Source organism: Macaca mulatta, chromosome 3 (assembly GCF_049350105.2).
Source record: "Macaca mulatta isolate MMU2019108-1 chromosome 3, T2T-MMU8v2.0, whole genome shotgun sequence".
Classification (NCBI taxonomy): domain Eukaryota; kingdom Metazoa; phylum Chordata; class Mammalia; order Primates; family Cercopithecidae; genus Macaca; species Macaca mulatta.
The window spans coordinates 173,170,915-173,197,557 of NC_133408.1; the positions used below are offsets into that span (position 1 = coordinate 173,170,915).

The following is a 26,643-nucleotide window of genomic DNA, read 5'->3' on the forward strand; positions in this document are numbered from 1 at the left end:
AATAAACTATGAGTAAAAAAAGAAAGACCTAAAATGAATAATCATATGTTTTCATCCCAAGAGCTAGAAAAAGGAGAAAACTCAGCCAGGGGCAGTGGCTCACACCTGTAATCCCAACACTTTGGGAGGCTGAGGTGGGTGTATCACCTGAGGTCAGGAGTTCAAGACCAGCCTGGCCAACATGGTGAAATCGTATCTCTACTAAAAATACAAAAAAGTAGCTGGGCTTGGTAGTGGGGGTCTGTAATCCTAACTACTCAGGAGATTGAGGCAGGAGAATCACTTTAACCCAGGAAGTGGAGGTTGCAGTGAGCCGAGATCACACCATTGTACTCCAGCCTGGGCAACAAGAGTGAAATTCCATCTCAAAACAAAAAAAAAAGGAGAAAACTCGAAGCCAAAGCAAGCAGAGGTTAGGAAATAATAAAGGTAAAGTGACAATCAATGAAATAAAAATCAGGACAACTGTAGAGAAAAACAATGGAACCAAATAGAGGTCTTTTGTAAAGATCAAAAATTGATATATCTTAACCAACCAATTAAAAAAGAAGGAGATCTAAAGAATACCAAAATCAGGAAATGAAAGAGGAGATGTAACTACAGACTCTATACAGAAATTAAAAGGATTCTGATACTACTATGATATGCCAGTCAGACAATGTAGATGAAACAGACAAATTTCTACAAAGACACAAAGTACCAAAACTGACTCAAGAAGAAATAGAAAATCTGAATTGTCCTATAACAAATAAATTAGTAATTAAAAATTTTCCTGCATATTATGTAATTCACACAAATATTCTGTCAAACATTTAAAGATGAAATAATACCAGTTCTTTGCAAACTCTTTCAGAAAATAGAGAAACAGTTTCTAATGCATCCTAGTAGGCCAGTCTTACTCAATAACAAAGCCAAAGTATTATAGGAAACTGTAGACTTACAAACATAAGTATAATATGTTGAACAAAATATTAACAAACTGAATGTATCGACATATAAACTGTATTATACCGTGATTCATTGGGATTTATTTTAAAAGTCAATTAATGTATTATCATATTAATAAAGAGCCAAAGTCACATAATCATCTCAATAGATATGGAAAAGCACTTGACCTCCACTGATTATTCATTAAAAAATGAAACTTACTCAACCTCATAAAAGACACTTGTGAAAAACCTGCAGCTAGCATCACCAAGGAACTTTTTGACCTAATGCAAATTTATTAACTTATAGAACATGGAAATACCATCAATCTTAACCTATTCACATTATTTACTTCAAGTTCAAGGGAGTATATTCCAAACAAAATTTATTGCCGCCATGTGCCACGAAACCCATTTTTCGTGCATTCTTAATTATTGTTCATAGAACCATAATTTTTTAAATCCCTCAAATAGCAATCTTTTAGCCATTGCTTTTATTTCTCCTTTTTTCTTTTTTCTCCTTTTTTTTCAGAATGACTGATTAAATTTTGTTCATTTTTTTTCTCTGCCTTGACTCTTAAATTTGTCCTAATTGTCTAATCTTATTGCCACTGCTTTAGTTTAAAACCTTTCAATTTTCTAAATTGAGCTGTCTTGGTAGGTTGTCTCTTCTTGCTCTCCTTCCTTTATAGGATTTTCCTGATCATTCTTTTTGCCTCCAATCCCATTTCCTTCCAGTCAATAATTTTGTATGCTGTCAGATCAATTTACATACAGCATGTTTATCACCATTTCATTTGCCTGTTTAAAACTCTTTTTTCATTGCCTCATTTTGTATTTGGCTTCAGTTTGTAAGTTTGTTATTACAGATTCTTTTTTTTTTTTCTTTTTTTTTTTTTTTTTGAAAGATTCTTGGAAGTTTGTCAGTGTACTCCCTTTCCAGGCTTACCTCTCGTTGGTCATTTTAATGTCACCTGAAATATTTGTTAGTTACTGAAGACGCCCTAAATGGTTCCAGCACTATTTCTTTGCTTATTCTGTTCTGTGCCTTTTTTTTTTCCCATACATTCTAAGATTCAATTTATGTCCTTCTATAGTTCCATGATCTTGAATGCTTTTTTTGTTGCCCTAAGTAGGAGCCATCTTGTCCTCCTACAAATGCACTTAGCCATATTTTTGTCCTGATGTTTTACCACTTTCTCCTTTGTATTGTAGTCATTCATGTGTGTCTCTATTACTAGATAAGTACACTGAGGGAAGGACTTATTTTTGAGTCCTGGTTTTATATCTAGCATAATACTTTGCATATTTTATGTGTTAAATAAATATATATTTAAAATGAATGAAAGCATTTGGAAGCTATTAAAACTGGGCTTTCTTTGCTAAGAGCTATTCTCTTGGGAAAAAGAAAAAAAAACAAAACATGAGTAGTTTGATCAGATGTTTGATACAGGACCCAAAATACCTGTGTACTCTTGGAAGTTTTTGATTTGTTTTATTCTGAACACTAATGAACCATTCACAAGACCATAGCATTAGTGGTTTTAATTGTACAACTGCCACTGACAATGAGTATAATTGAGCAGGCATCCACTTTGTTTTCAAAACGATGATTTTTCCTTTGCTTTCCTTACTGCAGAATATTTTAGACTTTATACAATGGGGAAATTAGACTGCTATATTGAAAAAAATAACTTTTTCTGTTATTAACACTCTATTCATAGTAAATCTATGAGGAAAACCCGATAATTTTTGGTAATTTAAAATGGACATCCTACCTTAAAAATATTATTATATTATTTCAGTCTCTTGGCTATAATGTTTTCAGGAATCAAGGTTATAATTTGGTGGCTGTATTAGCCTGATTTTGTCTCTCATCCTTTTCAAGTGCCTTTGAGACATCCTGTATCGGGTAACACTATACTTTCTGCTTGGGCTCTTCCCTTGCTCCATGAAAACCAGGAGGTGCCTTCTGGAAGAAAGCCAGAGGGATTCACCTACTGTGCTTCCTTGTTTCTTCCAGGGATCATAGCTGTCAGTTTCTGCCTAACTAGATTCCGCTCTAGGGTCTTCAAATTCTTATTTTTTAGTATTTTTTTGGCTTTTACAATTATCAGCAAGAGGACCAGTTCAATGAGAACTGCTTTGCTGTACCCAGAATACAAACTTTTGGGCACTTGCATTTTAAAAGAGCAAGTTATTGAAAATTCCAGTATTTAATATAGGCACATTTAAAATATTGTCCAAGAGAAATTGAGTCTTAGTTCATGTTGGGAGCTTGAGGTGATGTTTTCGTGTTACTATTTCTCATGTCTATTATCAGATTCATCAAGGAGGACCAATATACTATGGCTTAATGTAAATCACTGAATATGTGAAGTTAGTAGTCAAGAAACTTGGGGCAGGACGTAGTGGTTCACGCCTGTAATCCCAGCACTTTGGGAGGCTGAGGCGGGCGGATCACGAGGTCAGGAGATCGAGACCGTCCTGGCTAACACGGTGAAACCCCGTCTCTACTAAAAATACAGAAATTAGCCTGGTGTGGTGGCACGCACCTGTAATCCCTGCTACTCAGGCGAGTGAGGCAGGAGAATCGCTTGAACCTGGGAGGCGATGGATTCAGTGAGCCGAGATCGTGCCACTGCACTCCAGCCTGGGCAACAGAGCGAGACTCCATCTTAAAAAAAAGGCAAGAAAAAAAAAGCAAGGAAAATGGGGTTCATAGTTGTACAGACTGAAATCTGTGCAAACCACTACTCCTGTTTTTATGAGATACCAGTATTCTGCAAAGATAGTAATTTTGGTATAAATGTCGATAGATGCATGTTAATATATACTCATTGGCCGGGCACGGTGGCTCAAGCCTGTAATTCCAGCACTTTGGGAGGCCGAGACGGGCGGATCACGAGGTCAGGAGATCGAGACCATCCTGGCTAACACGGTGAAACCCCATCTCTACTAAAAAATACAAAAAACTAGCCGGGCGAGGTGGTGGGCGCCTGTAGTCCCAGCTACTCGGGAGGCTGAAGCAGGAGAATGGCGTGAACCCGGGAGGCGGAGCTTGCAGTGAGCCGAGATCAGGCCACTGCACTCCAGCCTGGGCGGCAGAGCAAGGCTCTGTCTCCAAAAAAAAAAAAAAAAAAAAAAAAAAAAAATATATATATATATATATATATATATACACACACACACACATACACACACACACACATATCAATCTATAGGTATCTTAGTGAAGGAACAAATACTCATTTAAGCTAAGAAGATATATTAGATGCTCCAAAGACATTTTATCTGTGGTTAAAAATCACAACCATTCCTTTTCTTTTAAATTTTATTTGTATTGTAGATTTTTGTACTGAGGATTAATTTACAGAGTTCATTCTACTTTGGAGACTATTTTTAATTTGCATATAACAACATATTCATTAAGGCTTCTTATATACTTTAAAAAAAATGTTCAGCAGTTGTATTTTTTTGATTTGCTGGTCTGTTGCATGGCTCTATGGTGGAAGTAAAGAAATGTAATGCTTTAAGGAACATATAAATTGGGGGTAGTCAGGTGTCTTTTTTATTAAATAAGGACTAATAATATCAGGCAGTTTTTGATGAATATTATTGAATGATGTAGAAAATGGGTGTTTTAAGAGTTCAGGAAAGGGTATGGCCAACTACAGTGGCCTGGGAAGGGCTCATTGAAGAAAAAACATTGGAATTGTTCTTGGAAGGGTTTGTTGGTATTTATTTAGGAGAGAAGGTAATCTAGATTAGGCCTTTTAGAAATGAGAATGCCCACATATATTAAGGGAAGAGTTAAGTAATTTTGATTGCAGTGTTGGGTTCACATTTGAGAGAATAAGATACACTTGGAAATATGTATTGAAGTCAGAATATTGTAGACGATGAAAGGAGTAGCCTTCTGATGATAGCAGCAGTGTTTTAGGACTGTCTGTTGATAGTATGTGAGGAGGACTGGAAGGGTAAGAGATGAGAGACAGAAAATTCAGTGAATACTAATTGAACTAAGTTGGTGGCTGTCAAAATGGACAGAAATGGGCAAACTAGGAGAGAGTTGAGGAACAGTCATTAATGATCTTGAGGACTAATTCCTTTATGGGCACAAAGGGTATGGAAATGTATCAAAAGATGGTCCTGAAGTTTTAAACCTGAAAAGTAGTGAAAATAAGAAACTACCAACAAAAAGAAGACAGAAGGAATTAATGCTTTTGTGGGAAGATGATTTAGGTTTCAGAGAAGTTGATTTTATTAGTGAAATATGTGAATATATATCAAGCATGCAGTCACAGATGTGGGACTAGAGCTCAGGAGAGAAATGAGGAATAAATCACATTGTGATAAAGGAAACAGTAGATGTAAAGGCTACTTTTTAAAGTTTGGAACCCAAAGACAAAAGGAAAATAAGATTATAGATATAGCATGAGGACCAATGCAAGATTTTTTTGAGAAAGTAGGATAAGTATGTGTTTGCAGATTGAAAGCAGAAGTGGGTGGATAGGAATAGACTAACAATGCTGAGTGGTAACAATTAAAGGGACTTTACTGATGATGAGAAAAAGCAAAATGATCTTAAAATACCTGTGTTTTGAGGTCAGTATTTTATTACACAAGGCCTTAATTATTGGATTCTAGGACAGCAAGTCCTCAAAAGAGTTACTTGGATTAATGCATTTTCACGCTTTAGTAGAAACATCGCTCTGTCATGTTGGTGTTAACCATCTGAAATATGAGTGAAACAATGCATTTCTATACATCTTTCTGTGTTATTTTAATTTGAAATTCTTTTCTGGTTTACTGGTCTTTTTGATCACAGATTGCTGAAAATCTTATTAGTAGCAGTGACAAATATACAATATAATTTAGTCCCTGAGTTGAGTTGTTCCTAGAGACCCAACTCAATATTCTCCCTGATCATTGGATAGTTTGGGTGATGTATTAACAGAGATAGTATTTATCATTATATTATTTCATTCACATACTGAATAATACTCTAGTGGCTTCATAAATAAATAAAAAATATTTACCAGTCTATTGACATGTTTTATACTTTCCAGGTGCAATCCTTATTGGATTGAAATAAGAAAATGAAATAAAGTCCATTTACTGCCACCTATAGACCTGTGTGCTCTTGTGTTGGGTGCATATATATTTACTATTGTTATATTCTCTTGCAGAATTGATCCCTTAATTAATGTCCTTTTTTTTAATCTTTTTTACAGTTTTTGACTTAAAGTCTATTTTGTCTGGTATTGGTATAGCAAATCCTACTCTGTTGTGTTTTCCATTTGTATGGAATAACTTTTTCCATATCTTTACTTTTAGTCCATGTGTCTTTATAGGCAAAGTGAGTTTCTTGCATGCACCACATTACTGGGTCTTATTTATGTATTTATTTATTTGTTATTTATTAGACAGAGTCTCACTCTGTTGCCGAGGCTGGAGTGCAGTGGCGTGATCTCGGCTCACTGCAAGCTCTGCCTCCCGGGTTCATGCCATCCTCCTGCCTCAGCCTCCCTAGTAGCTGGAAGTACAGGCGCCCACTACCACGCCCAGCTAATTTTTTGTATTTTTAGTAGAGACAGGGTTTCACCATGTTAGCCAGGATGCTCTTGATCTCGTGATCTGCCCTCCTCTGCCTCCCAAAGTCCCAAAGTGCTGGGATTACAGGTGTGAGCCACCGCACCCAGCCTGGGTCTTGTTTTTTAATTCATTCAGCTACTGTGTATCTAATCAGGGAATTTAGTTCGTTTACATTGTGTTATTATTGATAGGTAAGGACTTACTGCTGATATTTTGTTACTTGTTTTCTAGTCATTTTGTAACTCTTCCTTCTTATTGTCTTTGTGGTTACATGATCTCTCTGGTAGCATGTTTCAATTTGCTGCCTTTTGTTTTTAGTGTATTTGTTATGGGTTTTTGCTTTGTGATAATTCTTAGATTTTAAATTGGATTGATTTTATAAGTAGAACCTGTTGGCAGTAGTCAATTTTTTAATTTTTTAATTTTTTTGAGACGGAGTCTCACTCTGTCACCCAGGCTGGAGTGCAGTGGCGTGATCTCAGCCCATTGCAACCTCTGCTTCAAGTGATTCTTGTGCTTCAGCCTCCCAAGTAGCTGGGACTACACTTGTGCACCATCATACCCAGTCAATTTTTTTTTTTTTTTTTTTTTAAAGTAGAGATAAGGTTTCACTATGTTGGTCAGGCTGGTCTTGAACTTCTGGCCTCAAGTGATACTCCTACCTCAGCCTCCCAAAGTGCTGGGATTACAGGCATGAGCCACTTTGCCTACCTAGTAGTCGATTTTTTAAAAGGCAATTGCTTTTCTTCTGTTGAAGCTCTCAAATGAGTAGTGGCTATGGAAATTCTTTGTAGGTCAGGACTTCTTAGCTTCCTGTGGCCTTTCTGTATCTCTTATTGGCAGGTTTGTTGTAGTGTTTATCCACTATGTGTAATAGTGAGTGGTAAGAGCATGGACTTCCTAGTCCACTAGGGATCACTTTACAGCTCTTGAACCTCTGTAAGCTCCATTTCTTTGTTTATAATCTGTGAATTTATCTGATAAAATTCCGTGCTTTAAAAGAGATAATACATTTTACATGGATTAACATGTTGCCTGCATCATAGTAAGCCCTGAGTAAATGTTATGGCATTGCTGCTAATGCTGCTGTAGTTCAGAATAGTGAGGATTAAATTGTGATTAAAGAGGAATGTTGATTCACTCACTCAGCACAATATCTAGCACATAGTAGATACTCAATAAAAACGTTCCTTTTACTCCCATGTTCAGATGCCCACCACACCTCTTCCCTATATGAATAGGTAACAAGTAAATGACTTACCAGCTATAATGAATCTTTTCTTAGATCCCCAACTAGGAAAATTAATGACCAGGTTAATATATTCCTGAATGTCAAGCATGAGGTTTTAGAATTACATTTGCATGGTTTTAAAATAGTTTTTCTTAATAGCACATTAAAAATGTGTATATTAACATTAACTTGTTTATCTGGTTGCACAGATGCTGTTAACTGAGTACTTGGATATGAAAAATACTCGTACGGCTTCTGAACCATCAGCTCAACTAAGCTATGCCAGCACTGGACGAGAGTTTGCAGCCTTTTTTGCCAAGAAGAAACCTCAAAGGCCAAAAAATTCTCTTTTCAAGTAAGTATTATTCTGCTGTTAAGATAATAGGTTTTAAGAATTCTTAGACTGAAGTAAGATGACTTCCTACTTTATTGATAGCCATAACTTTCTCTAGCTTAAGTTGATTGAAGTAATTTAGAGGAAGTGAATATATGTTGAGTTTTATTTATTTTTGTTTTCTGTCAGGTGAAGTGGCTGTTTTGGGTATGGTGACTGGACTACCTGGAACTCCTAATAAAAATTTCTGGAACTTGTTTCAGGGAAGTTTTATTTAAAATTAAGAGAAATGAAACTCCCCAATTGTTTCTGGGGAATTTTATATGAAATGAAAGGAAATGAAATATGTCAGCCTTGAAAAAGCCCCAAGAGCCAAGAAACAACCGTTGTTAATAAAGTTATGCAAATGTTTCTAGCTAAGCAGTATTGGGCCTTATGTGGTTACTTGTTTAATAAAAGAACAATCTAGGTTTTTTTTTTTTTCCTAATTATTACTTTCGTTAACTCCAACAAGCCATGTGCCCAAAGTGTGTATCTCTTGGCAACAGCTAATAGTTAATAATATTGATAATAACTTCAATAATAACAGCTACCATTGATTGTTTCCTAGGTATCAGGCAGTATACTGGGTGAGTTTCCCAAAATAATCTCAATTAAACATACTTTAAATTGGATTATACTAAATTTCAGCAGCAGCAGTAGTAGCTAACGTTTATTGAGTTCTTACTAAGTGCTAATCAAGGCATTACATTATTTTCATAGATTATTTTATTTACTAATTACAACAACCTTATAGGCAAGGGTTGTATACTTTGTATACATAAAAAAAATTGAGACATGAATGGTTAAGGAATTTATATAAGGTCGCATAGCTAACATGTGGTAGAAGGAGGATTTAAATCCTGGCAGTCTTACTTTAGATCTATTTCTTTTGAGGGTTTAGTAGATATTTAAGAAGTTGTGTCTGTAAATATAAGCATGTAAAGTGACCACCACAGAAGTATCCCAGTATATTGAATTTGTTCTTTTTCACTAGTTGGAGCTCTAATACCTTCTATTGATTCACATTTGAGGCTTGTTTTTGTCTTAGATTTGTAGTGTTTTTAATAATTAAAGAAAGCTTCAACAGTTTATTTATTTTGTGATCTAGCAGAGAGATTTATTTAGTATGTCCCTGCCAGAAATGAAATCTATTCCGTTTATTGAATGCATTCCTTTTTAAATAGTTTTATTCAGAGAGTAGCTGCAATATCAGTTAAAATGCTTTAGGCTGCAAGTAACATAAAACCTTAAGTACAACAGGTTGAACTATAGGAAAGTTACCATCTCACATAACAGGGATGAATGTGGATGTTTCCTTAATTCAACTGTACAGTATCGTAAAGGACTCAGCCCTTTCCATCTCTCTGTATTGCCATTCTCAACACATTAGTAATGTTTTCTATTGTGATCACGAGGTGTGTCCAGTCCACTAAAGACAGTGTGGGCAAGAAAATAGCATGTGATTCTCCCTGTGAATCTGTCTCTTTAAAAAAAATATAGACTTTATTTTTAGAACAGTTTTAGCTTTATAGAAAAGTAGAGCAGGAAACACAGAGAGTTCCTTTATATTTCCCCATTCTCGTTTTACCCTATTAACATCTGGTATTAGCGTGGTCTGTTTGTTAGAATTGATGAACCAGTATTGACATGTCATTATTAACTAAATTCCATAGTTTACATTAGGGTTTACTCTTTGCGTTGCACAGTTCCAATGGGTCTTCACAAAGGCATAAGGTCATGTATCCACCATTACAGTGTCATGCAGAACAGTTTCACTGCCCTAAACATCTTCCATTCACCACATATTCATCCCTCCACCCTCCCTAACCCCTGGCAACCTCTGATCTTTTGACTATCTCCACAGGTTTTGCTTCTTCCAGAATGTCGTATAGTCAGAATCAGTGTTTAGCCTTTTCAGAATGGCTTCTTTCACTTAGCAGGATGCATTTAAATTTCTTCCACATCTTTTTGTGGCTTGATAGGTGTCTCTTTGTGTTGCTGAGTAACATTCGTTTGTGTGGATATGCCATAGCTTGCTTATTTACCTATGGAAGGACATTTTGGTTGCTTCCAACTTCTGGCAATCATGAATAAAGCTGCTCTAAACACTCATGTGCAGGTTTTGGTGTGACATAACTTTTCAACTCATTTTTGTAAATACCTGGGAGCAACATTGCTGGATCATTTGGTAATACTATGTTTAGCTTCATAAGACACTGTCAAACTGTCTTCTAAAGTGGCTGTACCATTTTAAATATTTTTAAATTAGTACTTATTAATTATCAATTTATTAGTCATTTCTGCTAGTGACAAAACTCTTTGGTAAGTTCCTATTAAGCTCTAGGATTGGGTCATAAGCCCATTACTAAATTAGTCACTGGCAAGGGGAAGCAGATCTCAGTGGTTGTCTTAAACTAGTCAGGTTCCTCTCTGGTGCTAGGTTTCCAGCTGGAGAGGAAGCCACTTTTTCTGAGCACATGACTGAGTAAAGAGCAAGGAAGTAGAATGCCCAGATGGAATCAGAGCTATACCAGCAAGCACAAAGATAGTAGAAGGAAAAGGTAGTTGGTAGAGGCAACTGACACTGTCTCAAATGCGCTTCACCAGGCTCTTTTCTTGTCTTGTCTTTTCTTTTCTCTTCTCTTCTTTTCTCTTCTTCTCTCCTCTCCTCTCCTCTTCTCTTTTTTCTTTTCTCTATTTCTAGCTCAATTGAACCTTCTAAATATGGAATCATTGCAGAAAGCAGGCTTTAGGGTTTTTAGAGTTCATGCTCTCAACCATCACTCTGACTTTCAGCCTCAGTCAGACGGCATACACATTTTCAAACATTTAGCCAGTGCTTCTGAAGTTGTGGTATTGGAAAAAAAAATAGAAATTGTTGGAAATGAACAAATTGTCTTAAATAATTATTACACATTTATTATTATTGGGCAGTAATGAAACTTATCACAGAGACACAGAATTAGGCCATTATTACAGATGTACCTGTTTCCAGTCTTGGTTCTATCATTGAGCCCATGTGAGTCTGGGCAGGTCTCAGTGCCTCTGGCTATAAAATAAGGAGGTGAGACTCAATCTCTAGTGCCTCTTTTACTGCAAAATTATATCAATCTGTGACTTGTCGCAGACATAAAAAGAATTCCTGAGTAGCAAAAATACATCAAGTCATAAAGGATTAAGATTTTGGCGAGCTGTAATCTGTTTTTATCACATATGTGAAGGACTTTATTACCCTCTTTAATTGCCCTTAGCTAAGGTTAATTAAGTTTGTTTAAGTCCTGCCTTATTGTGCTATGTGTGCCTCTCTATTCTTTGCTTAAGAGTTTATTTTTTTTTCTTTGTCATATCTGATCAATAGCTGTCAGCATGCTTTTTGGAGGTCAGTGGCTTCTTTTCTGCCCTTGACTGGCAGGTGGCATGTTTGAAGTACTGCACACTTTGCCTGCTTTCCGGCTGTTAGTACCCTCTTAGTTCTTGGCAGGGTGCAGAGAGGGGATCAAGTAACCCAAGTGTTTCCCTCACAGACTGACATTCATCTTGGTATTCATCTTCCTTGTCAAGGAAAGGATAAAGAAGACATAATTGAGAAAATGATGGTGTGCCTGCCTTGTTGCCAGAAACCTATCCCATTAGCGCTGTTGCTTGTACTATGTTGCTGCTTACCCCTTAGTGGCAGTCATTCATAGAAGGATTCCTCCGTCTGGCAGGTTGTTATCCTGCCTTTGAAATCTCAGTTTGAAATGGAATCTCTTAGCACATCAAAGGATTTACTGTTTGATATGTCATAATTTTATCTGTTTTTTTCTTACTTGCACGTTTCTCTTAAGACTGATTTGTTTTTGTTATTTCTTTTTATAGTTATTATTTTAGGTTTTAGAAACCTGTTCTTTGTCATGAGTCTCTCGTTCTCCTTCCTTCACCAGTGTTTCTAACCTCTGAAATAGTTCCTGGGTAGGTGTGAACAATATTGCGTAGCTTGGTATTTTTGAGAGTATTTTATATGGTAGGCAGCAGGTCAAAAAACTAGCAGCCATTTAGAGAAGAAACTGTTTTTTCGGCCATTTAGGGAGAGACTATAGCTGCCTTGCTTTTCTGGTGCCATTTTTCAGCCACATTTCTAGTATGTCCTTTGTCTAGTCCTCTACCTATGGGAGTTAGGCGCGAGTTCTGCTCTGAGGAGCCAGTGTGTCTGTGTTGGCAGATGGCAGTCACTGGTGACTTTTGAGCTGGATGGTAACGTAATTAGAATGACTTCATAGGATGCTCTCATTGCTGTATGTATAAGGATCCTGGCAAAGGCAGATGGGGGTCTGAAAGCAAAAGGAAGTTGGGGCAGATCAGAGTTGTACCAGTTGAAATGGAGAATTAGCAAAAGATCCAAATACGGTTGTAATGGAGCCTTAGCCAGGAATATCATTCATAAATCAAGGTCTGTGGCAGCTGGCCCTGGCCCTGTCATGGTATAGCCAAAGTGTCTTCATCACAGAACGTCGGGGAGCACCACACAGACCAGAGTAGAATACTTGTGGAATACAGACCTGGTCAGCCCTTACTCATTTTATACTTGCTTGTCTGTTTCCCCTATGTTTCTCTGCAGGTTCGAATCGTCCTCCCATGCCATCAGTATGAGCGCCTATCTGCGAGAACAGAGAAGGGAACTCTATAGTCGGAGTGGAGAACTGCAAGGTGGGTGATTGATTTTTCTCTGGAAAAATTAATTTTCTGGAGGAATATCTCCTTTATTGCGTGTGAGTTTGTTTCCTGAATTCACAAGATCCTTTCAAGATAACAAACATTTAATGACTTAATAATTTGTTTCGTCTATAATTTCCCAGCATCTGCTGCCAAGCAGGTAAAACATTACTGTGGCCATAGGACTCATAAACCTGCGACTGTTCAAGTGGGAATTCAAAGCAAAGAGAGATGAGGCCAGGCTTGTCTTGCTTAAACAGAAGACCCGAGTCCAGTCAGAGTCTAGGAGAATGCTGGTCTTCTGCGACTGCCACTGTTACTTCTAATTGCTGTTTTTGACACCTTCTAGAATATTACAGGAGTACCTGAGATTTGGGAAAGGGAAAACGCAACCACTGTCATTATTGAAAGGGAAAAAGATTCCTCTAAATAGTATGTTATAATCGACATAACTGTGATACACAGGATCTTTGATACCCATGTGTGGTTACCAAAGAGTTGTAAGCTGAGGAAGAAAATATTTAGAAAATAAATGCAATATAAATAAATATATTAGACTGATAACATTTCCTTCTGTGACAAAAAGATGCTGATCATAGTAAATGTAATGAGTTACGAAAGATTTAGAGGTCAGGTGTGGTGACTAACACCTGTAATCCCAGCACTTTGGGAGACTGAGGTGGGCAGATCACTTGAGTCCAGGAGTTCAAGACCAGCCTGGATGACATGGTGAAGCTCTGTTTCTATAAAAAGATACAAAAATTAGTTGGGCATGGTGGCATGTGCGTATTCCCAGCTACTCAGCAGGCTGAGGTGAGATTGCTTGAGCCTGAGAGGCAGAGGTTGCAGTGAGCTGAGATCATGCCACGGCACTTCAACCTGGGTGAGAAAATGAGACCACGGTTCAAAAAAAAAAAAAAAATTTGGTGAGGGCCTGCTAAGTGTAAGACATCTTAGGTGTTGGAAGTAATAGAAGTTGGGTACAAAGAAATATAAAGCCTAAAGATCTAGTTATGAAAGTAAAGTATACATATGTGTGTGTGCATAAATACATACACACACACGTCAATAACAATATCAGGAAGTAAATACTAACAACTGAGTGTGTGGTATGGATAAATTGCTAGAGAAATTACAAGAAAGGAGTGATTACACAAATTATTTTATAACTCTGGGCTTTTCTCCATGAGGGATGGGAACAAATACTTTTACTGTCTTTGATACATTAGCATTTTGCAGTGACTGGCCTGTGTAATTAAATATTTAGTTTTTAAGACTCATTATTCTATACCACAAGACTATGAAGTAACCACTGAACCTTTCTTGATTTAAAGACTATTGCCTTGTCATTCCTAACTTCACCTTTGTTATTAATAGAATAACCTCTAAGTTTTTTCAGAGATGCTGCTGTACTCTCTCATAGTTACATCACAGTGATAGTTCTACAGCCCATATATGTGGTCACCAGAAGTACAAGCCTAGAAGTATGTTTAGGGTATTAGGAAGAGGAGATTAGCCTACCAACATTTTATTTAATATGAAAGGGTTGTCATGCATTCTGGAAGACGTGCAGCGTGCATGTCGAGAGTCTTGATGAAGAGGAGTACAGACAGTCATTAGACCTGGAACAAGTGAAAGGACAGAAAGGAGTGAAGGAGGAGGGTGACCCATGCTCTGGCAGGCTGCTGCCTCCCAGGAGAAGAGGCTAGGCTGCCGACAGTGAAAGGAAATGATGATAACAGAACATACATTCTTGCAGGAGGTAGGATTGTGCTTGAACTGCCCTTAGCAGCTTATCTAAGGTTAGTGTATCTTCACATTCACGGTGTCCTAATTTTAATTTCTCTTCAGAGTTGCCTTAAGGAACAGTTTACATTTGCCTCCATATTTTCTCTCCACCTGTCTTCTAATACACATACATTTATTTGATGGTGACAAAGCGTCTCCTTTCTTCTTTTTTAGGTTGAGTCCTGATTATTTTCTTTCTTAAAAATTGATAAACATTATCTGTTAGAGCAGTTATAAGGTCCCAGCTAAATTGAGTGGAAAGTAGAGTTCTGTGTGTTCTTGTCCCCACACATGCCCACCTTCTTCCAGTGTCGACATCCGGCAGCACAGTGCAGCCTTCCATTTGACCCTTCCAGATGAACAGGCAGAACATGTCCCTGTGGTTACATAGGGACCAAGGACCTCTCATCGCTCACTCACACTCAAGCATAATTAGTCAACAAGGGCACAACACTGGTGGCAGATTCTTTCTGCTTGTGTGAGTGAGAATGGAGAGCACTCTGTGCGGCAGCCATGGGAAGGCTTTTCAGCCCCGCCCCAGTGGTCCACGCTCTCTTGAGAGACAGTGTAGGGTGGCAGTGCAGAGTAGGTGGCTCTGGGCCCAGGTCGCTTCCGTTTAGGAACCTGGCTCCCCAGCACTCTCTTTGTAACCTCCGGCAAGTTCCATGGTCTCTGTGCCTCTTTTTCCTTTTCTCTAAATGGGAATAAAAGTAACACTCCCAACTTCATGAGGTGGTCATGAAAATTAGGTGAGTTAAGCTAGGAAGTGTTTCAAAAGGTGTCTGACATACACTGGATGCTATGCCTTTCTTCTTCTCCTCTATTTCTAGTACTGTGGTGTGACTTCAGAGTTTTCACACACATTCTGTTTGTCCTTTCTGTCATCTGTATATGGCTAAGCCCTCCTGAGCTTTCCAAGTTAAATTTAGGTGTCACTCATTCAGATGGGCTTCCCTGCTTGTCCCTCCTCTCTCAGCCTGTCACAAATACACACACATTCTGGGGTTGTGGCCCCTGCTGTGTGTTACTGCCACATCTTTAATGATGTTCTGCTGAGTACTTTCCATACTGCATTGTGGAACAATGCTCTCTTGTTTGAGTTTGCCACAAAACTATAAGCTCCAAGGGTAAAATACTATTTTATTTCCTGTGCTTTGCACAGCACCTGGTACAAGAAATGTTTGATAAATACTGGTTGACTTAGTGACAGAATGAATGAGGACAGTTAGGATCTAAAATAGGATAGAGAGCACCATGGAGAGGCAGGAAGGGCCTGAAAGGAGCCACTTTCAGCTTTATAGTTTTCCATTAGTCTTTAAGTTGAAGGCAAAGTAGAGGGTATACATCTATGGTTTTGTCCTTTGCAGTTATAAGCTTTATTAAGTAGAAATATTGCCCTTGAGCTCTCTGGCCCAGGACAAAACTACTGTATGTAATTGAAAAACATTTTAAAATCTAAGTGACAGAGAAATTTTACTCTGTGAGGATGGTTAATGGAGAAATCACTATAATCTAACTAGGAATTTTCCCATCCTTCAAAAAATTAATTGAAATATGGGCTTTCAAGCACAAATCAATTGAACTTACCAGTTTTCAGCAAGGAATATTTCTGGTTACAATAGAAAAAAAGTAATAGTTAGCAAGCACATTATGTTCCTAATAACCATTAAAAATACTTTAGGTGAACTGACATATTACACACTTGGTGAGAGAATGAATCAGTGGACCAGTTTTTGTAAAAGTCTGATGATGATTCATTCAGGAGGGAAAGTTTCTCTGATGAATGCTTTTAACATTTCAACAGGAAAAAAAGAGAAGAAAATCATACCTGTCTTCCATTAAAAACTACTGTCCTTTTTCAATTATTCCATTAATCTGACTGGTCCAAGGACCACAATGAGATTTGCATTTCAACTTATCCCTGAAAAGGCATCATAATTGAATAATTCAGTGAAACCATAAGAGACTAGGGGAAGATTTTTGTTTCTTCTGTTAACACCATATAGCGGCAGGTTTGCTTCCCAGTAGTTTCGGTTCATAGGTCAACTGTTCCTTCCATCGCAGGGGAGCGGCAAAGAAATCCACCAGAAAGACAAAGTAACATTAAAAAGCTCAAATTTTACAAAAGTTAAGTTCCTGCCAACATTTTCAATTTATCATACAATTAGAAATGTTACTCAGTCTAACAACACCCAAGGGGATAAAAGGATTAAAAAAATGAGATTTCTTTGGTGTTATCAACCCATCTCAATGGGCTCTAACTGTTATGGTACAGATGGTTCATTATATAGTCTGCTGTTGGCAGTTGGGCTGCAGAGATGCGGGTGCTGCTTCAAAATGTGTGAGATACCAGGTGGAAATCTAACTTGTGGATGTGTCAGTGTTAATCATGGGCTTCCTGTGGTTTTAGCCTCTGCTGTTTCGTTGTACTTAGACAGCAGTGTTGGGAGTGAAGAAAGATACAAGTTTTAATGAACATTTAATTTGAATATAGCTTCTCAGGTTTAATGTATAATTCTTCAGGGGAATAGCTAATTGATGAACACATTATCTGGTGAGGGTTAAACACAAAAAACAAAAAACAATCTAAAGACTGCCAGTCATGACCAAAATAAGGTCACGGGTTTATCAGTGACATTCTGCCTCAGATTTCTCATAGGAAAAAATTAGAACTGTTATCAGTCCTGACTACTTTAGGGGAATGTTGTGACTATTAACTTAAATATTAAATTATTAATATTAAAAATTTCTACATTAGAAACATTAGATTAGCAATGTTGATTTAAATGATAAAGTGGTGTTTTAAAAAATCATCTTGGGCCAGACACAGTGTCTTATACCTGTAATCCCAGCACTTTGGGAGGCCCAGGTGGGCAGATCACTTGAGGTCAGGAGTTCGAGACCAGCATGGCCAAAATGGTGAAACCCTGTCTCTACTAAAAATAAGAAAATTAGCCTGGTGAGGTGTCAGATGCCTGTAACCCCAGCTACTTGGGAGGCTGAGGCAGGAGAATTGCCTGAACCTGGAAAGTGGAGGTTGCAGTGAGCTGAGATCACACCACTGCACTCCAACCTGGGTGACAGAGTGAGACTCCATCTCACAATAAGTAATTAAATAAATAAGTCAGTAAATAAATAAATAAAAATTAAAAAATTATCATCATGGAGTTAAGAGTGCTCCATCTACTTCTTTACTTCCCATTTTCTCTTCAACTGCAGTCCACTGAGTTAGCTCTTCTCCGAGTCACCAGTGGTCTCTGCTTGGCAGACTTAGTATTAGCTTTTTCTGGTATTCATTTCACCTGATCTTTCTGCTGTTTTTTTTTTTTTTCTTATCCTCACGTTCTTTCTGAGTCTTGTCAAAAGTCTGTTGGAGTATCTCATGATTTGGTCCTGGGATTTCTTCTGTGCTCACTTTGTAGACTTTCCCCAGATGATCTCAGCCAAGACCAAGCTTCACTTGGTGCCTGAGCACAGCTGACCTCCATATCTGTGTCTTCTGCCCTTTTCTCATTATTTTCTGACCTTTTCTCGCATCCTGTCTCTCCACATTATAATTCTTTATCACAATATTTAAAACATTTTTCTCATTATACTTTTCTTAATATGTACATGTCTTATTAATTTCTTAACTTCCTTCACTTCCCTTGACCCAGAATGCAAGCCTTATTCACGGGTACATTTCAGTACCTAGGATAATGCTTGGCTTGAATTAGGCACTTAAAGACATATATGATGAACACATATGATTCTGTCTTTAATATCTCCTTATTTGTAGGTACAAGCCTACTTATTTGAGAAACCTAGTAGCTGTTTAAATAAACAGACTGGGAGTCCTGTGATTTATCTTTTCTCATTTTTAAGGACATTAAAGCTCATGAATGAGTAAGAGTATATTAATTGCCATTGATTCAAATAGAAATATATACTCAATTTCCATTATATTTTCTTTTCTATCTCGGGACTGCTTAATACTTCTGTTTTTATTCAATGATATTACCTTTAGAGTGCCATTTTTATTTCCATTAGTTTAATGAGTGGCCTTTCTATAGCCCTGACATTAAAATGTTCTGTAAATCTCCAACCACTTGAGACTTCACTTCTTTAAGATAATTTGTATTACATAGTAAATATGGACATACTAGCATAAGGAAAAACTGAGCTCTTATACTGACCTGACTTGAATTTTCTGAGTTTTTCTCTCTAATGGGTTGTTGGTGACTAGGATTGTGAATGCTTAATGATATTGTATGTAATTAATCTGTTCGGGGGTGTCTTGCCTTAAGAAAAGGTTTGAGATAGTATTTTAGATAGATTCACTCTGAGTTGATTATCCATTTTTACTAAAAGGATTTATAATAGGAGTCTCTTATATAGCAAGCTGTTCTATAATGGAGCGTTTAAGGCAATAGTTCACTTTCGCACACATTTTTGGGGTCATTTTGATTGAAGTGAGGTGCGTTATTTTGTATAGCAATATTACGCTCATGACGTATATTTGTTCTGCAGCCTTAAATATAAGAAGCACTTTCAAAACTTTATACCCTGAAGTTTGATTAGAAAATTCTTTGTAGCCTTCTAGAATTTGCTTAATGACTTCGTTAATAATAACTATGTAACAGTATGCAGGCAACATGAAAAAAAAGTACATTTTTTCTTCTGAAAATTGCATATAATTATCGCAAAATAACTTTTAATCTTTCATAGTTATCTTTTCTGTCTTAGCCTCTAAAATAGTGTTTAAAAATTGATTCCCCTTTTCTTCGTAGATTTATATTCTTGCTTTTTAGAAGAATGACCTTGACTTACTTATATGTATGATTTGTCTTATAATAAAGTTATAATAGAATTTTTACAAATGCTAATTTCTTTCTCTATCCCTAAGACGTTGTAACTAATAAATATACTTTCCTCAGGTCATGAACAGATTGCCTTATTTCAAATCATTTAGGAAATAAAATTATTCTTATGCCAAGATTGTTATCAAGTGTATTACTTTTTAGCCTTAATTGATATGATGTAGAAATTTATTTTATTTAAAAATATTCTTTAGTTATGAATTTAGTTTATACAAATTAGATTTGTTTTCTGAATAAATCTGATCCATGCATTATTTTGTCTAGCCAGTAGACAAACCATGGGTAGCTGAACCATGTGGAAGAGCCTGGAATTTACGATAACATGGATCTTTGAGAGTACAAAATAACAATCACAAAGCCCATTGCTTAGTAAAGCCTAAGAACCTCACTCTTGAGATAATGATACTTGGTCATCACACAGAACTAGTTGATGACATCTAACCTTATTTCTAAAAGGATTCTATTCATTCATACAGATGTGAGAAAAGAGGGAATGCTGGTAAATGAAATATAATGTATTTGAGTTTTAAAAGTTGAACAAATGCATTTCTCTATATTTGTATTATACTTCAATTATAAGGTTTTTTTAAAAAGCCAAATTTACGGCCGGGGGATGGTGGCTCGCTCCTGCAATCCCATCTCTTTGGGAGGCCAAGGCAGGTGGATCACCTGAGGTCAGTAGTTTGTGACCAGCCTGACCAATATGGTGAAACCCTGTCTCTACTAAAAATAGAAAAATTAGCTGGGCTTGGTGGTGTGTACCTGTAGTCCTAGCTAGTCGGGAGGCTGAGATAGGAGAATTGCTTGAACCTGGGAGGTGGAGGTTGCAGTGAGCCGAGATCGTGCCACTGTGCTCCAGCCTGGGCGACAGAGTGAGACTCTGTCTCAAAAAAAAAAAAAAAAAAAAAAAAACAAACAAAAAAACACTAAATTTGTGTAAAAAGTTTTTGTTTTCAGAACAAAAACTTCTGAAACGATGCAACAGGGAAATTTAAAAGTTAACTTATATCTCATATTTTTAATTATTTGATTCACATTAGTTTTTTTAATAAGGTAGAAATAACAGCTTTGCTCATCTTATTAGACCTTTTTTAGGCCCACAAGAAGGTATATTTTTAGCAATTCTAATAGTTTATGTAATACCACTCATTATGAGTTAAGCCTTGTTAAAGTACAGAGAAGACCACCAACATTTATGGCATATAGTAAAGAAAGTAATTATTAGAAACGGGTGAAAATGCTAAATAATGAATTTATTATTGTCCCAATAAACACAATTCGTGAGATAATTTTATATTTGAAAATGAAGTTTGGATCCTTTTAAGAATACTAATAGTATTAATAGAAATTTTCCTTTCTGAAGGGAGCTATTAATTACCAAATTTCAGAGGAAATTTATGTAAAGTTGCAGATAGTGTGATATCTGGAAAATCAAACAATAGATTTTAGTGTTAGACAGTGCTTTAGAACTCATAGTCTAGTGCTTTTTAAATTCATTTTTAGTTATAGAACTCTTCTTCTGTTTCATCTTATTTCACAGTTCAAGGTAGACAACAGGTAGAAGTGGAGATAGTTTAACAAAGTGGGGTTGAGGATTCAGAGCCCCATCTGCCCCAGCCCCCACTTCATATTTTTCTTTTTCCTTCCTCTGTGTGGGCACCCAGAGTACTATTGAAAACACTGAAGACTCAGAAGCAGACTTATGGAAATATTATATGAGGGCGAAATGACGTTATAAAGTTTAGGAAGAGAACAGACCAGCCAATAAAGAATGGTGAGACAATTGATCATGCATACAGGAAAAAAAAAAAAAAAAAGAAATCGGATTTGTACCTCATATCATTTAGGGAAATGAATTTTCTGTTGTTTTGTTTTGTTTTGTTTGTTTGTTTGTTTGTTTTTTGAGACGGAGTCTCTCTCTGTCGTCCAGGCTGGAGTACAGTGGCGCTATCTTGGCTCACTGCAAGTTCCACCTCCCAGGTTCTCGCCATCCTCCTACCTCAGCCTCCTGAATAGCTGGGACTACAGGCGTCCACCACCACGCCCAGCTAATTTTTTGTATTTTTAGTAGAGATGGAATTTCACTGTGTTAGCCAGGATGTTCTCGATCTCCTGACCTCATGAGCCTCCCGCCTCGGCCTCCCAAAGTGCTGGGATTACAGGCATGAGCCACCGTGCCTGGCCGGAAATAAATTTTCAATAGGTTGATAAATGTGAAAGACAAACCTATTCATAACAACATTATTTTAGTAGCAAAAACTGAGAAACAGCTCAAATACCCATAGAAAGAAGGATGGATATGTAAGTTGTCCTAGAGCCACAAAGTAGAATACTATGTAGCAATGAAAATGAAATGAACTATGCTATACATTGAGTTGGTTGAATCTCAAAAGTAGTCATATAAGAAAATATTAGATTATATATTAGAAATTAGATTATATATAAAAATATGTAAACATTTATAATGTAATATATATAAAATCTCTATAAAGTCTAATATATAATATATAAATCTCATATCTTACACATGTAAACTTAATATGCAATATATATATGAATCTAGTATATAATATCTAATATATTTAATATATGTAAAATCTAATGTCATTTGTATGAAGGTCAGAAGCAGACAGGACTGAATAACCTGTTTCATAGGAATATATCCTGTGTGATAAAAAAGTGAAGAAGGTAAGGGCATAAATATAAAACTCAAGGAAGAGATCACCTCTGGAGAGGATGGAGAAGGGATGTAACCAAAGAGAGGAGCTTGTGGGGATTCAAAGATACTAGTAATGTTCTGTTTCTTAAGCTGTTATAGAAATATTGTTGTTTTATTCTTTTAAAAACTGTACAAATGTCATATGTGCTCATACATTTCATAAAATGTGCAGATATAAACAGTTTTTAAAGAAGTCTCTTAAAGCTTTAGAGACAAAACCATGTATGTAGTTTTATGTTCCCATTTAGAAATCCAGGCCAAATGTGGGGTTTTCTGGACAGCAGCACTTCCGTCGCAACTCCTGGTACGTGCCAAAGCTATCAACTACCCCTGAACTAGTACTGTACCTTAAGTCATTATGAGGAGACATCTTTGTGGTTAGAAGAGTTTCCTCCCAACTTACCTGTTCCCTCCATCATCCTCCATCTGGGATGGCAGACACCCAATATTAATTGGAGTCAGCAGCGATTATACTTTTGTTTTCTGTGTTAAATGACCTTCTGTTTATTTATTAATCCTGTGTAGATTTATTGTATGTTTACTTGTGCTGGATACTTCACTAGGCCCTCAGAATAAAATAATGAACAGGACTGTCTTTGAAGGCCAAAAGAAAAGAAAGGGACTATAAATGTGTCACTCAGATGGTCACCTGCCTCCCAGCATTTGTTCTCCTTTTCCTCCAAATCATAGAGTCCCTGATATTTTGCTAGTCACAGAGCCACCCAAAATAGGAACATTTCTAACTTTCCTTGCAGCCAACATGGACATGTAATTTAATTCTGACTAATAGGATGTGATTGAAAGTAATGTGTGTAACTTTGGGTCATGCTCTTAATGGGAAGAAAGGGACTGTCTTTCTCTCCCAGCCCAGCATGTGTGTGAAGGTATGAATATGAATGGAATGTGGTAAGTCCTCCTCCACCATGCAGGTGAGGCAGCACTGAAGGGAAGCTACAGCAACAAGACAGAGGGAGCCTGGGTTTCTGATACTGTGCAGTGCCATACCTCAAGAACTTCCTGGACCAGAGTCACCACATCATCCCAGACTTCTGCATGGGAGAGGAGTAGTTGTCTGACTTGTTAATTCACTAGTGTTTTGATTCATGTTACATGCAGCCCTACTTATATCTCAGTTAATTCAGCAGGAACACGAGTGATCACAGCTCTGTGATGCACACTATCACGGAGCTGTGTGTATGTATATGGACAACTGGGATGCATATAGAAGTTCTGGGAAAGGCAGGGAGGCATCTATAAATATTTAAAGCTTAAACTTGGTTATAACAGATGAAGAGAAGTTTTCCAGGTAAAGAAATTGAGGCAGGCATTTCAGGCACCAGGCACAGTACAGGTGAGTGTATGAAAGTGTGAGAGTATAGGCTCTTCTCTCATCAGAATTTCACAACATGAATCGGATATTTTTCTACTAATTAAGGAACTCAGTTTATGTATACAGATTTTTACTGATTGTAATTTGTTACTTTCAGGAGTCAGAGATGAAAGTACATCAAAGCTATTGTGAATGGCTTTGGCCATTGTTCATCCTAATAAGAGATTAAGAATTGATAAGAACCAATGGTGTACTGGTGATATAGTGCATTAATAACTTTGTGTTAAATGCACTTACTATAGCATATTATATTAGACTGTGTGTGGTAGCTGAGGCTGGACATATTGGTAGAGCTCCCAGCACAACCTATTTCTAAACTACCTTGAGTTAAAAATAGAATGTTCAGCTTGAACTGCAAGCGATCATGATGGCTGCCTGGTTCTATATAGAGATTGCAGAGCTCTGTGTGCTCACATCTGATTTCCAGCTTGTCATTTTGGTGTGGATGAAAACATGCATTAAGTTACTTCTGGCTTCCCCACAATTTTAAACTGGAGAAGCCCATATTACGGTAATATATGATAGTATGTATGAATGCAACATGAATATTGTAATAGTCATAATATAGGATGTTCATTCCTAGAATTGTGATGACATCTACTGAATTGCAGCCAGTAATTTGCATATTCATGCCCACTTAGCTCAAATAAGTCCCTGTTTGTTTGCACATTAATGTCTGATTTCAGCACCAGCTAACTCATTTACATATCCCTGTTCAGTTGGTTAGTGATGTTCATCTGTGGAATATTGGTGCAGCTCCGTTTGGGCTTTGAGTAGCTTGGGGAGTGTTATGGTTTAGCTGAATGATCACCTATTACTCATCCTAGCTTTTCTAGGCAAGGCATTTTACTTTTCTGAGCTCTAGGTTATTCATCTGTGTAATGAAGTTAATGCTGGTTAGTTCTTAGGGCTGTCATATCAGTTGACACACTGGAGGTTATGGTGTACAGTCAACATTTCTAGGCCAACTATATTCTGGGGCCTGTTCCTGGAACATTTTCTGTGTACTAGAGAGAGTTTTAGAGGAGTTCTAGATGCTGTAGAAGATAAGACATGCAAACAGTCACAGCTTCAGTGAATATTAGAAGTACTTTGGGGAGTACAGAAGAGAAAACACTCAACATTTTCAAGGGAAGTCATAGGAAGTATTACAAAGGTGGAATCCTTACGCGGAACTGGTAAGATGAGTTGACACTGAACAAGGGAAGGGAGAACTCGCTGCAAGTAGGGAGAAGATGTGAATGAACACACAGATGTGTGAGAATTTCATGGAACTGGAAATAATTTGTTGTGGTTAAGCATCAAGTGTATGGGGAAGATTGAATATAGACAGGGAAGACTGGTAGGCAGATCTCAAAAGACCTGGTATACCATAGCAGGAAGGTTCCGGTTTTGTCCTGTGGGTGATAAGGAGTCCTCCAAGGGTTTAAAGTAGGAGAGTCGCATAATGAAACGTGCAGTTTGGAAAATGTTTTCTGATGACTGTGTGGAGAATGAATTGAGTGGAATGAGAGTGTACACAGAGGCAAGTTGTGGTGTTATTTCAGGTGAGAGCTTATAGAAGAATATTGAGGTGAGGTGGGAAGTGACCCAGAACCTATTTTGGAGGTAAAATCAGTTGGACGTGGTGACTCATTCTGTGTGGTGTTTCAGCAGGAGGGATGTGTTTTGGTGTCTTGGGTAGGTAATGATGTTATTTATTAAGATAGGAAATATAAAAAGAGGAGTAGTTTTTATGGAGCGTTAGGGGTAAAGATAGCGTTTCATTGTATATGCTTTTAGTTGTGTTTAGATCTGTCTAATCTAGCCTAATATAATTTTATTACATATCTAATCTTCTATTTTTCCTTCAAGTGTAAGGCTTTCAGCAGTGTGTGATTACTCATAACCATTACTCTTCCCAAGTTCAGAGTAATGGAGTTACGGTTTTCTTCCATCCCTTTTCCTCTTTTTATTTTTTAATTGCAAATACTACTTTCTCTTTTTTTCTAGGCTTTCATTGATATATTAGTTTTAGTGCCCACTCTAGTCTCTTACGAATATGAATTCTTTAATTTTTATTCCTTGATGTACCCTGTATTTTTATTATTAAAATCAAACTACTAGAGATGTTTGTTGATAACTTGCTCTGACTTTGTGCAAGTCACTTAACCAGTTTTCTCAGTTGCAAAGGGAAGAAGGTAAATGATTTTTTTGTTTTGTTTTGTTTTGAATCTCATTTATCTCCAAAGCTCTAGGTTCTTGGATTCTCAGTCACTTGCCCACTGTCTGTTCCTCAGGGCAGAGTCTGGGGACTAGTTAAGGTTCAGAGTGTGGTCTGTGGAATGTGACTTACTACCTAGGTGACTTGGGCACATGAACTCCTTCTGTGTGTCACTTTCATTTTCTTAAACTGTGAATATAATATACCTAACCTCATAGGGCCATAGTGATGATGAAATGAGTTAACACATGAAAAATGTTTAAAACTGTGCCTGGGGCCTGGCACAGTGGCTCATGCCTGCAATCCCAGCACTTTGGGAGGCCAAGGTAGGTGGATCACCCGAGGTCAGGAGTTTGAGACCAGCCTGGCCAACATGGTGAAGTCCTGGCTCTACTAAAAATACAAAAATTAGCTGGACATGGTTGCACACACCTCTAGTCCCAGCTACTCAGGAGGCTGAGGCAGGAGAATTACGTGAACCCAGGAGGCAGAGGTTGCAGTGAGCCAAGATCGCACCACTGCACTCCAGCCTGGGTGACAAAGCGACACTCCGTCTCAAAGCAAAACAAAACAAAAAACTGTGCCTGGCACATGTTAAGTACTGATAAATGTTAGCAACTCTTATTTTACCCATAATCTGTAGCACCTGGCATCATTCTTCACACATAGGAGGCACTCAGTAAATTTTTTTTTTAAATTAATGCACCAATAAGCCTGTTAATGGACAAGTAAGTTCTAGTAGTATCTCCTACAAGGGTCTCTAGAAACTCCTCCCCCCACCCCCGTTTTTCCTGTTTTCTTCTCTGACAGAAGTCTTTCTAGAGTGTTGAGAAAATGTGTTTACCTCAGAGATTGTCCCAA

General features: G+C 37.3%; 1 protein-coding gene across 9 annotated transcripts in view; it reads left to right on the top strand.

The window, feature by feature from the left end:
* EXOC4 (exocyst complex component 4) overlaps nt 1-26,643 on the top strand; it is an 815,224-nt gene that overhangs the window by 219,524 nt on the left and 569,057 nt on the right. For 8 of the 9 annotated variants that reach the window (XR_013415598.1, XR_013415599.1, XR_013415597.1 and 5 more), the window contains 2 exons: nt 7,965-8,110; nt 12,729-12,817. Coding sequence is in view for 5 of the 9 variants with exons in the window: in XM_015134944.3 (XP_014990430.1) it covers nt 7,965-8,110; nt 12,729-12,817 (235 nt within the window). In the remaining 4 variants the exon portion in view is untranslated. Of the gene's footprint in view, nt 1-7,964; nt 8,111-12,728; nt 12,818-16,675; nt 16,831-26,643 lie in introns of those variants that run through there. The other variant, XM_077997363.1, reaches the window with a different exon arrangement.